The 15,685-nt window shown below is 41.3% G+C and overlaps 1 protein-coding gene across 9 annotated transcripts in view; it reads left to right on the forward strand.

Moving 5' to 3' along the window:
- The window catches only part of LOC121286840 (DNA-binding protein RFX2-like), a 137,737-nt gene that overhangs the window by 107,442 nt on the left and 14,610 nt on the right, over positions 1-15,685 (forward strand). For 7 of the 9 annotated variants that reach the window (XM_041203947.1, XM_041203945.1, XM_041203944.1 and 4 more), the window contains 3 exons: positions 963-1,087; positions 2,739-2,888; positions 11,139-11,347. In XM_041203947.1, the coding sequence (XP_041059881.1) occupies positions 963-1,087; positions 2,739-2,888; positions 11,139-11,347 (484 nt within the window). The remainder of the gene's footprint in view (positions 1-962; positions 1,088-2,738; positions 2,889-11,138; positions 11,348-15,685) is intronic. The other 2 variants (XM_041203950.1, XM_041203951.1) reach the window with 1 other exon arrangement.

Consider the following 15,685-nt stretch of genomic DNA (forward strand, 5'->3'; position numbering starts at 1 on the left):
CCAATCTGTTCACAGATGCTGCCAGACCTGCTGAATATTTCCAGGACTTTGTTTTTGTTTCTGTAATGTGCCCTCTGGCCTTGTAGAGATGTGTCGCCATGAATGAGCACCTATCCGACTTGTGTAATCTGCTTACTGGATTTAGTCGGTTTTGCACCGCACAACCAAAATCTGATACAAGTAGTGGATATTACCACACAGACCAGGAGCTTTTACAGATAAAACCATTTATAACTTATTTCACAGGACTTCCTGTCCATGTAAGTTTGCTTTCTGAATTGAAATTTGAACTATATCGGCACTTTATAAAGACAAAACCACAGCCCAACATTTTAAAATGGAAAAATCACACAGCAACAACTTTCGACACTCTTGGCTTATCAAGGTGTAGCTCTGTCCGCTAGTGGCGCTGTAGTACAAGTTCCTCCTCTTCTCACCCCTTGACTTTCTTCCTCAACCTCAGTCTGTTTTTTTTTAAAATTAGGATTTGCTGCATTTTTCGAAAATTTAAATATGTATTGATCAGTTTTTTTCTAGTGCACTTAGTGCTATAGTCCAAATTTCATAGAGCACAACATTTCTCCAGCTCCCCCCCATGTTTAGATTTGGTAGAATAGCTGACCCGGCATTAAAGATCCTTCACTAAGTTGCGTTGATGTGATATGTGATGGGTCTCCTATTTGCTGTCCGTTGGATTTGGTTAGCCCAGTGCTGGCTACAGGATTATGGTACTGAGAACTGGAAATTCAAAAATAACAAATGCACACACTCAGTATCTTTTACTATGCCCTATACCACACGCGAGCACTGTGCCATCTCTCCAGACTCCATTATTGCCTCTGTAGAACTCACTGCTGGGAGGAGGGAACTTTGTTCCCATGCCCTGCCCTCGTACCCCTCAACTGAGGGAGGAGGGTAGGAGTGGTCATGCTTGAACAACATCATCTCTTGCAATCCATCAGGTATGCCATTAATTTTTGGTACTACAGGTGCTTTGACTCAAGCTATTCGGAATTTTGCCAAGAGTTTGGAGGCGTGGCTGATGAGTGCAATGAGCGGCTTCCCTCAGCAGATGGTTCGGACAAAGGTAAGGCTGGATATGATCATCTTTATCCAACACTTCTGCCCTTCAAACTGTCCTTAACAAATTCACCCTGTCAGATGTGTTTTCATGGAATGGAACCAAATGCAATTTTTGAGTTCCTTTTAGAGAGTTTTGGAATACTCAAAACCAAATATGTCCCTGTATTTTTTCCTTTTAATTCTGCTTTTACTGTAAACAACTTGAATATTTTCTGTGGGAAAACGAGGTGAAGGGCCAAGGTTATGGACAACACTGGCAAAGTTGGGAAAAGATAGGGCTAAGGCTAAGAAGTAATTTTTGGGTGATTAAGTTGTAGAAAGAGTGCGAGTAAAGAAACCTTAAAAAAAAGTTCCTTATGTGCTCATTCAATATTGACAGTGTTATATAGGGTGGCTCAGGTTCTTGATTTCTTCAGAGCAAAACTTTTTCTTAACTAAAATAAAATGTTAATGCTCATCCTGTGTATCCCATGTCAAAATTTTTAGCTGTTTATCCATGGAAGGATTTAGATATATTTTTATTGAGTTCAATTTATCTTGCAAAGAATAAATTCACAGAATCATCATTGCTGGAGATGTGGCTTAGAATTCCAACACAGTATCTATTCAGATAACTAATAATGATGGCAGTTCACGAAAAAAATCCCAATAAACATTTACATGAGGTGTTGGAGCAGCCCTGCTTGCTTGAACTCAGTAGGAGTCCACGCCTACGAGGATGGACGTTCTTTTTGACTGGCAGTTCAACTGGTCAGTCCCCGACCACCAACCTAGAGAATGGTTGGTGCTCAGTCTGTTGGCTTTCTGCCTAACACAGGAAAATGTACAGATGGTTTTCATTAGTAAAGAAGCCAGGCCAAGAGGGTGAAGGTGCTCTGAATACAGAGCCAAACAAACCGACTTTTCTCATCCAAAGTATGCATAAAGGTCACTAACAGAGACAGCATGGCATACTTTATTATTTGTCATGTTACAAGGAGTGTTAGGGAAATAAGGCAAATAAGTGAGATTTATTGTAAATTTTACATAAACAATATTTGTGAAATATATCAGCCTGTTGATTTGGTTTTGTCTCACTAAAACATTTATCAGACAACTTTTGAAAGATTGAAGGAGTGCACTTGGTAGAACATACGACACTGTATTATCCAACTTCATTGTTACAGCTTTGGGCACACTCATATGACTAGCTATTGGGCAGCAAAGGTAAACCCCTGATCACAGGGGACTTTTAAGGACAGACCAGTGATAGAAACCCCAGAGTTTGTAGCACCAGTAATAGGAACCAAAGCGACTGATGGCGAGGATGAAATTATTTGCCCATTTGATTATTTATTTTGGGGCAAGAGGCACTGACCAATGCACTCATCTTTTTTTTAAATAAAAATGCAAAAAATGTAACCACCTTCAATGCAATTTAGTCTGTAATTGAAGCTGTTTAACACATCAAGCATTATTGAGGAACCAAATCATGATAAAGCCAGCAACTCATTTTATCTGGAAAATACACACAGCACATTGATTATCCCACTTTGATGATAGCTGAGGATATGGAATGAGGATTTTCAGAAGTGGGTGTTGGGAAGTCTTGTTGTGATGCATTGTGAGCAGTAGTTTGTTGATTGGCTAAGTGCTCTATTGTGTTTTTTTTTAAGGTGGGAGTAGTTAGTGCCTTTGCCCAAACATTGCGCAGGTACACCTCCCTGAATCACCTTGCACAGGCTGCCAGAGCCGTGCTACAGAACACATCACAGATCAACCAGATGCTCAGTGATCTCAACCGTGTTGACTTTGCCAATGTACAGGTGAGATCTCTCAGTTAGATTGTTAATTTGCATCATTTTTTCATCAAACCCCCCATCCCTCTATTCTAAACCCCAACACAATTACAGGTAGCCATGGATTTCCTAAGATTGAGGTAATCCATTTAGCTACATCTGTCAACAACCTCCTTCATGCTTTCCTACCTTTACTCATCCTACCCCTCATACCTTAATTTTGTAGTTTCTCTTCCATCTACCTTGCCCTTTTCAAGGTCAACTCTTAATGAGATGCATCATCTACTCCCAAGGCCTTCCACACCCAACTCTTGACTGCCTCAATCTCTTTATTGGCATACTTGCTTAATACTCCCTTTGCTCAAGAAATCCTTTCAAAACTTCTGTCTTTACCCCGCTTCTTCCTCAAAAAAAAAGCTATTGACCCTTACTGCCCCAACCCCAACATCTGTCTCATCTTTAGCCTCCCTCCCTTTCCTCTGCGTGAGTATGATGTAAGCTGCTAACTAGCTGCTATCTCACCCAAAACTCCATTTAACTTTTTAGTCTGTCTTCTGACCACCTCACATTGCTAAAAGCTCTCTGGCCAAAATTATAGGAAATATTCTCTGTGACAGCAACCACAATGCTTTATCCCTCCTGGTCCCTTTCGATTTCTCCACAGCCTTTTACACAGGTAACCATATTGTTCTCCTCCATTGTCCAGTTTGGTCGGACTGCACTTGTATGGTTCCATATTTACTTGTCCCAAAGTAACTAGACACAGTAACAATGTTTTCCATCAGTCTTGCAGTCCCCCAGAGTTTCCCAGAGGCTATTATCCTTAGGCCTCTCCTCCTCCTCATATACATTATCCATAGGCACAGGGTCAGCTTCCCTTTGTACGTGAATGATGTCTATATCTATCTTTCCTCCAATTCCCTTGACCAAATAGCCACCTCTGACCCATCACACTGTCATGTCTGATATTAAGTTGTGGATTGTCAAAATTTCCTCCAACTTGACATCTGGAAGATTGAAACCTTCCATTTCTCATTTCCACTATTAACTCTGGTTCCTTGTCAATGATTCCAACTCCTTCCTGGTCACTCAATTAGGCAGAATCAGGGTATGCTAAATCTTGATCCTTTTTACTGGCAAAACATCGTCACATCACTGTTAATTCCAACTTTTTTCAAAAATCAGCCATCCATAGCCTTCCCTGCACTGAGTCTTGCGCAAAAATCGTCCATAGACACACAGATCTATACCATCTCCCTGTCCTTGGTGCATTGAATTTAAAATCCTATTCCTTACTCTCTGATCTCTGTACACCCTCACCCCACCTTGCTCTTATCTTTGCAACCTGTTCTATTCTTGCATTTGTTCATTCTGCCTTTGATGCTGCAGCACGGGTTTTCTATGGATCTCCTTTCCCTCTCTCCCCATTTTATTAGTGGCAGAATCTTCAGTCGCTTCAGTCCCATTCTTTGGAACTCTCTCAAGCTCCAATGCCCACCTTACAGTTTTCTCTGCCTTGAAGTACATTTTCCAGTCAGATCTCTGGTTTACTCCCTCACCACAACTCACCATCTGTTCCATTATTATTTATCCCTGTGAAATACTTAATGATGCTATTCTACTTTAGGAACTCTGCAGAAGAAATTATTGTTAGTTGCTAAGTAGACACTGCTGTTTATTTAATTGCTTTTCTTAAATTTGCTCTTATTTTACCAACCCTCCTCTCCCCTCCCCACTCCTGAGATGTTTCCATAGATGCCAGCCTCCTTCCTGCTGTTTGGCAGGGAATTCTGATAGTGGCTAGCTAGGAAGTGACCTTAGACAGATTGGCCATTAGTCTTCTTTCAGCTAAGAGGAGGCTCTATATTTAAAATAGAAACAGAAAGTGCTGGAAAACCACAGCAGGTCTGACATCATCTGTGGAGGGGGAAACAGAGTTGACATTTCGGGTCAAATATGACTCCTCTTCAGAACTATTTCTTCAACGGAATTAGTAGCTTGGCAGTATTGTGAAAAGCTCAATATGTCCCCTTTGCTTTCTGCATGATCTCCCATTTCTCAGTGCAAATTGGGAGATACGGTTAGGACCCTTTACTGTGCTAACCAGTTCAACCATTGGTTAGCTCTTTCCATAAGGCTTAAATCACTAATGTTGGCTCAAAACTCAGCATGTGATATCAAGATCTATAAGAGATTCTATCTCTTTATTGATTTGTAACATTTTTTAAGTTAATTAAGTTAATCCCTGTCATTAAAAGGACCTTAATTTAAGGTCCCGCATGGGAGACTGATAACGAAGGTAAGAGCCCATGGGATCCAAGGCAGTTAGGCAAATTGGATCCAGAATTGGCTGAGTGGCAGGAAGCAGAAGGTGATGGTCGGGGGGTGTTTTTGTGACTGGATGCCTGTGTCCAGTGGGATTCCACAGGGATTGGTGTTGGGTCCCTTGCTGTTTGTGGTATATATAAACGATTTAGACTTGAATGTAGAAGAGTTGATCAGTAAATTGGTGGATGACACAAAAATTGGTGGAGTGGTAAATAGCCAGGAGGATATAGACAGGCTGGTCAGTGGCAAATTGAATTTAATACGGATAAGCGTGAGATGATGCACTTGGACAGGACAAACAAGGCATGGGAATACAAGATGAAGAGTAGGACCCTGGGAAGTACCGAGGATCAGAGGAACCTTGGTGTGCATGTCCACCGGTCCCTTAAGGTGGGAGGACAGGTAGATAAGGTGGTTAAGAAGGCATTTGGGATACATGCCTTTATTAGCCGAGGCATAGAATATAAGAGCAGGGAGGTTATGCTGGAACTGTATAAAATGCTGGTTAGGCCACAGCTGGAGTATTGCGTGCAGTTCTGGAATCCGTATTATAGGAAGGATGTGATTGCACTAGAGAGAGTGCAGAGGAGATTTACCAAGATGTTGCCCGGGCTGGAGAGTTTTAATTATGAGGAGAGATTGGATAGACTGGGGTTATTTTCCCTGGAGCAGAGGAGATTGAGGGGGGACATGATTGAGGTGTATTAAATTAAGAGGGGCATAGTTAGGGTAAACAGGAAGGAACTTTTCTCCTTGGTGGAGTCATCAATTACCAGGGGACATAGATTTCAGGTAAGGGGCAGGAGGTTTAGAGGGGATGTGAGGAAGAATTTTTTCACCCAGAATCTGAAACTCACTGCCTGAAAGGGTGGTAGAGGCAGAAACGCTCATAACATTTAAGAAGTATTTGGATATGTACTTGCGATGCCATGGCATACAAGGCTATGGGCCTAGTGCTAGAAAATGGGATTAGAAAAGTTAGATACTTGTCTGACCAGTGCAGACTTGATGGGCTGAAGGGCCTTTTTCTGTGCTGTAGACCTCTATGGCTATGACTAAAGTAAGAACCACTGTGATTTATCTATTTTTACTTTTCCTATTAATGTTATTTTAGTTGAAGTTGATTTACTCTGCCTCAGCGATGGAATTTGAGAGATTATTTGTCCATCGTGCATGGAGGCCTGCAATTCTACTGATGAGCAGGAAAAGATCTACTAATCCATCTGGCCTGTCCCACACAATGAGTGTCAGAGGGCTGGATTTTAGTCCCCCCCACCGGCGTATTTGAAGGCACCGCCCACTCCTGATCTATCTCCCAAATGACTCTGGATGTGGAAGGCGTCAGGCTGACTGCCTGCCTTTAGGCCTATTGAGGCCCTGGCGTGGTCACATTAGGGTCTTAATCTGCCTCTGCCACTATTATATGTGTGGCAGAGGAAGGTGGAGGCAAAGCAGCTTTCATTGCGGGGTCTCCTGTCGGGCAAAGGTGGCGGGGGGGCTCTCCTTTAGGGGTTCCCCAATGCCCACCAGATTCAACTCCCCAACAACCCCTCCCCACCCTCAGATCAGCCGCCCTCTTTTAAGCCTCCCCACCCCTGGCTTCCATAACCCTCCCAGCCAAAGGGGTCTCCCATCCAGGCCCATCTGAAATACCAGACTTAATTCCGAGTCTGGGCTCCATGACTCTTCTCCTTGGGGATGGCCTGTACCCCAGTAGTGGCTCCCCGCTCAATCCTGGCACTGCTGGGACTACAACCTGATTGGCCAGCAGCTTTCTAAAATGGTACTTGCTCCCCGATGGGGTCGGAAGACCCATACAGAATCAATGAAGGCTGCGCCCAGCATATTATCACTGCAGGGCAGCTGGCTTCCGAGTCAGCGGGCTGACAACCGATTTTTCAGTTGGGTGGCGGGGAATACATCTCCCTGTAAAATCCCCACCCCACAGAGTCATTTATGGCACAGAAGGAGACAATTTGGCCCATCGAGTCCATGCCAGCTCCCTGCAGAGCAATCCAACCAGTCCCACTCCACTGCAACTTTATTTCATTCAAGTGACCATCCGATTTCCTTTTGAAATCATTGATTGTTTCTGCATCCACTGCCCTTGTGGGCAGACAGCTCCAGGTCACTATCACTCTCTGCAGGGGTAAAAAAAAGGTTCTTCATGTTCTCCTGTACCTCTTGCCCAAAACCTTAAATCTGTGTCCCATCGTTCTTGTACAATCAGCTAATGGGAGCAGTTTTTCCTTGCCTACCTTATCCAAACCTGTCATAATCTTGTACACTTCTATCAAACTCTGTTCTCTTTTACATAAGGAGAAAAGCCCCAGTCTTTCCGACTTAAAACTGAAATCCCCATCCCTGGAACCATTCTAGTAAATCTCCTCTGTGCCCTCTCAAGGACCTTCACATCCTTCCTAAAGTGTGGAAGTTCTAGTCACTAGAACACATTTGGGGGCCAAACCAGAACTTTAAAAAGGTTCAGCATAACTTAACTGCTTTTGTATTCAATACCTGTATTTATGAAGCCCAAGATCCCATATGCTTTGCTAACCATTCTCTCAATATATCCTGCTGCCTTCAAAGAGTGATTCATGTGCGCCCCCAGGTCCCTGTGTTCCTGCACATTCTTTAGAACTGTGCCATTAAGTTTTTTTACCTCTCCCTGCCCCTTCTGCTAATCACACCAGCAATACATTTACTCTCCGCTGTTTTTCAAAGTATGTTTGTCTTAAAATCAAATTCTTGCCGTATGGGATTTGTTTTGCTGTATTGACAGTCAAATTGGAGAAAAAGATTACGTCATTATTAATGGCCAGACTGTTCAGAAAAAGCAAGTAACATCAAAAAATTCTTATTGAGAAGTGGGAAAAGGATAAGGGGTCAACACTCCAGAAAAAGGAGCAAGATTGAGAAGTGTGTAGAATATATGAAACATTTCAAATGGAATTGGGAAGTTAGAAACATTAGTAACTTTGGAGGGATGTGATATTGTGGCTATAACAGAGACATAGCTTAGGTATGGACAGGACTGGGGATTCCTGGTTGTAATATTTTCAGAAGAGATGTGGAAGGGGTTGGGGTGAAGGTTAGTGAAGGCTCCTATCACAGCTTTAGAACATAAGGAAGTTCTGTTAAGACACAATGCATATGGATAGAAATACTATTTTATAATGGTATTAAGATAGAGGGAGAGATCTGCAGGTGGTTCAGAGAAATATGTAAGAATGTGACAATAATATTGAGTGATTTTAACTAGCCCAAATAGACTGAGATAAAGGTCATGCTTGCCATCATAATGCAGAATGTATTTTAACATCTAAAACTGCTTCCTCAATCCGCCTTTTCCAGGCAAAGAACATTATTTGATTTAATACGGGAAAATGGACTGAGAGAACAATTGGGAAATGGTGAACTTAGTATAGTTAGGATCAGTAGGGTGACGATGATATAATACACTTTAAGATGCTGATAGAGAAGGACATAAGTATGATGAAAAGGTTAAGTGAGTGGGGAAAGTTCTGGCAATTGGTGTATAATGTGGCAAATGTGAAATTGTCCACTTTGGCAGGAAGAATAAAAAAGAAGCATATTATGTAAATGGTGAGAGGTTGCAGAGCTCTGAGATTAAGAGCTATCTGGGTGTCTTAGTGGATGAATCACAAAGGTTAGTATGCAGATACAGCTGGGACATGTGCATTAATTTCAATAAAAAAATTTTCAGAAATTTAAAATCATTCATGAAACCGCATCCTGCCCATAGATGAGGTTCCGTGAAAAATGCGAAGGCCACTTAGGCTTTTCGCCTGTCCACCAACCTTAAGGTTGGATGGGCAGCTCTGTTAATTATTTTAACTGTTAGTTAAATGGCCTTAATAGGCCTTTGACAGTTCGGCGGGTGCACCAAACTGAAAATCTAAATGACGCCGGGGGACACGCCTGACACCACCCCGTGTCATTTTATGCCTCAGCGAGCAGGACTGACCAATGTAATTCCTATATTTAAGAAAAGGAACCAGAACATGCTCAGGGAATAATAGAATAATCAGCTTAACATCAGTGGTAAGAGAAATAATGGGATACTTATCAAAAATGAGAATAAAAGAATGACTAGAAATGAGAAATATAATAATGAATAGTCAGCATGGATTTCAAAAGGGAAAATCTTGCTTTACCAAACTTATTGAATTTTTTGAATTGGTAACAGAGAGAGTAGACAGTGGTAATGCAGTCGATGTAATTTATCTGGATTTTCAAAAGGCCTTCAATATGATGCCTCATAACAGATTAATGAATAGAATCAGAGAATGTGGGGTCAGGACAAGTGACAGAAATTATTGCTCATTGGCTTCAGAATAGAAAGCAGAGAGTGGGAGTAAAAGGCAGTTATTCAGGGTGGGAAGTGGTGTTCTACAAGGATCAGTGCTGAGACCACTGCTGTTCACAATTTACAGTAATGATTTTAGAATCAAAAACACAATTTCTAACTTTGCAGATGAACACGGGGGTATAGTCAATACTGAGGAAGACTTCAACAAATTACAGGAGAACATTAATAAACTTTCAGAATGGGCAAATAGTTGCCAAATGAAGTTCAATATAAATAAATGTGAGATAATACATTTTGGTAGGAAGAATAAGGAGCTATTTATTACTTGGAAGGTGCAACACTAAGTGGGATAGAGGAACAAAGAGATTCTGAGTACAAATACATCAATTTCTAAAAGTTGTGCCACAGGTTAGCAAGCTTATTTCTATAGAGAGGGGGAAGGAGTTTTAGTTCGATGGAAGCCAGCAATGAGGAATGGACCCCTGACTATGATCGGCTCCCAACGCTATTTCACGCTGGCTGCCCAACTAATGGGCAGCCAGCGTGAAATGCGTGCTAAGAGAAGCTCGGCCGACTGAAATATCGCACGAGTGCGCGATGACGTCAGGATGCTTGCCTGACGTTATCATGTGCTTTTTCACGCTCGATCAGGTCGGGTGCTCACCCCCACATGCTCGAGTGAAAAATTCTGCCCATTGAATTGCAAAATAGATAAGCTTTGCTAAAGCATTGAATCTTGCTTAGACCATTCTTAGAGTACCGTGTGCAGTTCTGGTCACTATTTTATAAAAAGGATATAGAGGCACTGGAGAGGGTGCAGAGAAAATTTATAAAGATGATACAGATATGCAAAGGTACACATATCAGGAAAGGATTGACAGGCTGGGTCCCTTTTCTCTTGAATAAAGAAGGCAGAGGGGTGGGCTATTTAGGGGTCTTAAAATTCTGAAAGATTTTGGTAGAGTTGATACAGAGAGAAGGTTTCCTCTTGTGGGGAAAAGCATAACTATAGGCCGTCAATATGAAATAGTCACCAAGAAACCCAATAGGGAATTCAGAAGAAACTCCTTTACCTAGAGAACGGTGAGAATGTGGAACGCACTATCACAGGAAGTGACTGAAGTGAATAGGATAGGTGCATTTAAGGGGAAGTTAGACAACATATGAAGGAGAAGGGAATAGAGGGTAATGATGGTGGATTTAGATGAGAAAAGTTGAGAGGAAGCTTGAGTGGAGCATAACCACTGGCATGGACTGGTTTCTGTGCTGCATATGCTATGTAATCCTATGTTATGTAAAGGAATAGAAGAGGAAAGTGAATGGTCTAAAGGCAATGATGCTGGATTGGGATAAAGCCAAATTAACTGGGCAGAAAAGTTAGCAAACTTGTCGACAGATCAGCAGTGGAATTCTTTAGTTATTTGATAGATTCCTGTATATTCCTATAAATTAACAAGGGGTTGCATGAAAGTATAGAGTTTCATGGAAAGATAAACTTATATTTTAAAAAGAATGCATAAGGCACAGGTGGACCAACAAATCAATACATTATATTTTTGAGCAATATAGCAACTTTAAATCAGGCTGATAATCATTCTTTGATTTTGTTGTGACAGGAGCAAGCATCCTGGGTTTGTCAATGTGAAGAGGGAATGGTGCAACGACTAGAACAGGATTTTAAGATGACTCTACAACAACAGAGCTCCCTCGATGAGTGGGCATCCTGGCTTGATAATGTAGTGAATCAGGTCCTGAAACCACATGAAGGCAGCCCCAGCTTCCCGAAGGCTGCCCGCCAATTCCTGCTAAAATGGTCTTTCTACAGGTTTGTAAGCTGACAGTTGCATTCCTTCTGAGCTCTTTGCATTAAACTAGTAGGACAGGTGAAGAATTGCAGAATGACTTGAACAATATTTGCAAGTAGGCAGAACCATGACAGTTGAAAGCCCATACTAATAAGTGCCTATACCTTGGATGGAAAAGATAGAGGACATAGTTGACATTGTTGAACTTGCCAGGGAAGAGACTGAAGGAGGTCTGGGAGATGGACAGAGCTTGTTCAGTCAGTTACTGCAATGTAGCAGTTAAGGGAGTTTTTAGAATGCGGAGTCATATTGCCAGATCAGTAGACTGTGTCAGGCCATCATACTGAAGCTGCAAGGTGCTCTGGTAAGGTTGCAGCTTGAATACTATTATCAAGACACATAGGCATCAAAGCACTGGAAAAGTAGAGAAGAGCCACAGGGCAGTGTCTGAGTTCTGGAGTTATGAGGGAAAGGTAGAACAATGTTTCAGCTTCAAAAGGAGCCAAATGAGAGGGGACCTTAATGGCATTGATAATATTTTTAATGTTAAAATGGAATTAAAAAAGTGAATTGTGAGTGCTATAAAACTGATACAAGATGGGCTTTATACTTCAGCCCTGAGCCTTTCTTCACAGAGTGACTAATACCTGGAATGTTCTTCAGGTAGAGTGGAGGCAAAATTCATGTCATTCAAGAGACGATCAGACACCGGGGGAATGGAGAAATTGCAGGATGGTAGGATGAGTTAGATGGGCTGAATGGCCTCTCACTTGGGTGCTTAGCTTAGTGACATATAGTGAGTCAGGTACACTCGAATGGAATTAATGTTGTTGGTTATGATATGAGGAAAAGGTTGTGTGATTACTTCAAAGCAGTGCTTTGGAACAAAGATACTTGTACGTTTGAGTGCTGTTCACTGAAAATATACCCTTCTCCTACTGTCGGCCATTATCCTTTTATACATTAAAAAGGAATTAATAGCTGAGCATCCTGGCTCTGACAATTCAACCTCAGAAATTGCAGAATCCCATAGGCTACCATTGGAACTTTGAAAGTAAAAATGTGATGCAAGATTTACAGAGTCATAGAATCAATAAGGCAAAGAAGGAGTCCATAAAGTCCATCGAGTTCATGCCAGTTTGATGTAGAGCAATCCAGTCAGCTTCATTACGCCACACTATCCTCACTAGTGGCTAACTAATTTCCTTTGAAATCATTAATTGTCCCCCACCCCGCCTGCCCGCTCCCTGCTTGTAGGCAGCGAACTCCAGGTTGTACCTGCTCACTGAATAAATAAGTTCTTCCTCCCATCTCCCCCATATCCCTTACCAGAACTCAAATCTATGTCCCCTAATTGGGGTTAGACAGAAAGTTACAATCAGATCAACCATGATCTTATTTGAATATTATACCTATTGTTTAAAAAGGGTGCAAGGTATAGGCCAGATAATTATAGGCCAAAGTCAGTCTGACTTCGGTGGTGGGCAAATTATTAGAATCAATTCTGAGAGTCACGATAATCTGTCACTTAGAAAGGCATGGATTAATCAGGGATAGCATGGTTTTGTTAAGGAAAAGTTGTGTCTTATTAATTTAATTAAATTTTTTGAGGAAGTAACAAGGAGGATAGATGAGGGTAGTGCAGTGGATGTTGTCTACAAAGCTTTTAGTAAGGCATTTGGCAAGGTCCCACGTGACAGACTGGTCAGAAAAGTAAAAGCCCATGGGATACAGAGCAACGTGGCAAGTTGGATTCAAAATTGGCTCAGCAACAGGAAATAAAGGATAATAGTCAACAGCTGTTTTTGCGAATGGAAAGTGGTTTCCAGTGGCGTTTCACAGGGCTCAGTGTTTCTGGTGAATATTAATGGTTTGGACTTAAATATGGGTGGCAGGATTGGGAAATGTTCAGGTGACAAAAATCGGCTGTGTAGTTGATAGTGAAGAGGATATCTGTACACATCGGAATATCATCAATGATTTGGTTGAGTGGGTGGAAAAGTGGCGAATGGAATTCAGTCCAGAGAAGTGTGAAGTAACGCATTTAGGGAGGGAAAATAAAGCAAGGGAATCCTCAATAAATGGGAGGATATTAAGAGGGGTAGAGGAAGTGAGAGACCTTGGAGTGCATGACCACAGGTCCCTGAAGGTGGCAGGACAGGTAGATGAGGTGATAAAGAAGGCATATGGAATGCTTTCCTTTATTGGATGAAGTATAGAATAAAAAAGCAAGGATGTAATGCTGGAACTATATAAAACACTGGTTAGGTCACAGCGGAATTTTGCATCCAGTTCTGGTCGTCACATTACAGGAAAGATGTAATTGCTCTGGAGAGAGTGCAGAGGAGATTTACAAGAATGTTGCTGGGGCTTGAAAATTGCAGCTATAAGGAAAGATTGGGTAGGTTAGGGTTGTCTTCCATAGTTCAGGGGAGACTGAGGGGTGACTTGATTGAGGTATACAAGATTATGAGGGGCCTAGCCAAGAAGATATAATAATGTCTATAATATTATTGGAAATTATTTTAAAATAGTGGTGTTTGTGTCTACGTGTGTGTGTCTTAATTGGATTAAAACCAGCTGGTCTAGAGGTTTTGATGTATAGAGGAGAAATAGGTTTGAAATGGTAATTAGATAAATATAGGGAAATAGAAGGTGAGGTATAAAGGGGGCAATTTGCATTTTTAAATAGACTATTAAAAAGAGCGAGTGAAATATTACATCTAACCATGTGAAGCTCAGAAACAATGTGTTTATTTTTTTAAAGCTTACTATTAAAGTGGGTATTATGAAAGGGTTTTATTGTTAGAAGATTTAAAGTAAAAAGAAACATAGTGACAATGAGAATTTACATTCAAAGAGGCAAGTATGTATAAAGGAAAGTTGTTGGTATGAAGAGGAGGGATTCTAAGATCCAAAGCCTCTAGCCTATAAACCTCAAGTCTGTCTGCAAGGATCCAGAGCTGAAAGAAACTCATTTTGAATGCGACTGTCCAGGGTGTGCTTTGCCAGGTGCCTGTTTAAATGTGTAGCTGAGAGTCAGATTAATTAGGGGATTTTTGTAGTTATAATAATAATTTTGTAGACATATGTACGTGCTTACAATCTTCCTTGTATTAATAAATGTTTCATTTAGTTTTATAAAAAAAACCTCGAGACTTGGTGGTCTTATTACTACTGAATTCAAAGCCTGCATCTCGAAACATAAAATTGTAAAAATGGGGTTATGACAGTTGTTTCAAGTTTCTCTCTGGGATTTGACAACTCTGTCTTTACCATTGGCTGTGTCATAATAAAATAAAGTAGACAGGAAAGACCTGTTCCCCCTTAGTGGAGAGTTCAAATACCAGGGGGGCATACAGGTGATTGGTAGCAGGACTATAGAGGGAATATTAGGAAAAACTTTTTCACCCAGAAGATGGTAGATGCCTGGAATTCGCTGCCCGGATTGGTGGTTGAGGCAAAAACCCTCAACTCATTTGAAAGGTACCTGGATCTGCACCTGAAATGCTGTAACCTGCAAGGCTACAGAGGGGGTGCTGGAAGGTGGGATTAGAATGGGTGGCTAGTTTTTTTCAGCTGGCGCAGACATGATGGGCTGAATAGCCTGTGGTTCTAACTCATGTGCTTTGTTCACTACTCTCTCGACATGTCCTGCCACATTCAAAAATCTGTTCACATGGACCCCTCTTTAAAACTGCCATTAAGATTATATTGCTTCTCCGTATCCCTTCTACCAAAATTCATCACCTCACACTTATCCGTTTTAAATTCCATTTGCCACTTGTCTGCCCATTCTGCTAGTCTATCTGTGTCCTGTTGCAGCCGATTACTATCATTCTCACTGTTTGACACAGTTCCAATTTTTGTATAATCTGCAAATTTTGAAATTTTGCCCTGCATTCCAATATGTAAGTTATTTATACGTATCAAAAAGGCAGTGATTCCAGCACTGAACCTCAGGGGACACCACAGTCTACCATACTCCAGTTGAAAAATCAGGACTCGCCATTTTCTGTTCTTAAGCCAAGTTTTTATTTTTTTATTCTGTGAGCCTCAATTTTGTTAACCAGATTTTTATGTGGTACTTCGTAAAATGTTTTCTCAAAATCCAAATGGACAACATCCATTGCACTCCCCTCACAAAAAAAACACAAAGTGTCACCTGGCGGTGTACTTGATAATTAATAATGAAAACTCCCTTCATCAACCTTCTCTGTTACTTCATCAAAAAATTTAACTACATTAGTTAATCATGATCTGCCTTTTACAAGTCCAAGCTGGCTCTCCTTAACTAACTCAAACCACTCGAAGTGCCTGTTCTTTTTTCCTGATTATTCTTTCTAAAACTTTACCCA

This window comes from Carcharodon carcharias, chromosome 14, assembly GCF_017639515.1.
Source record: "Carcharodon carcharias isolate sCarCar2 chromosome 14, sCarCar2.pri, whole genome shotgun sequence".
NCBI lineage: Eukaryota > Metazoa > Chordata > Chondrichthyes > Lamniformes > Lamnidae > Carcharodon > Carcharodon carcharias.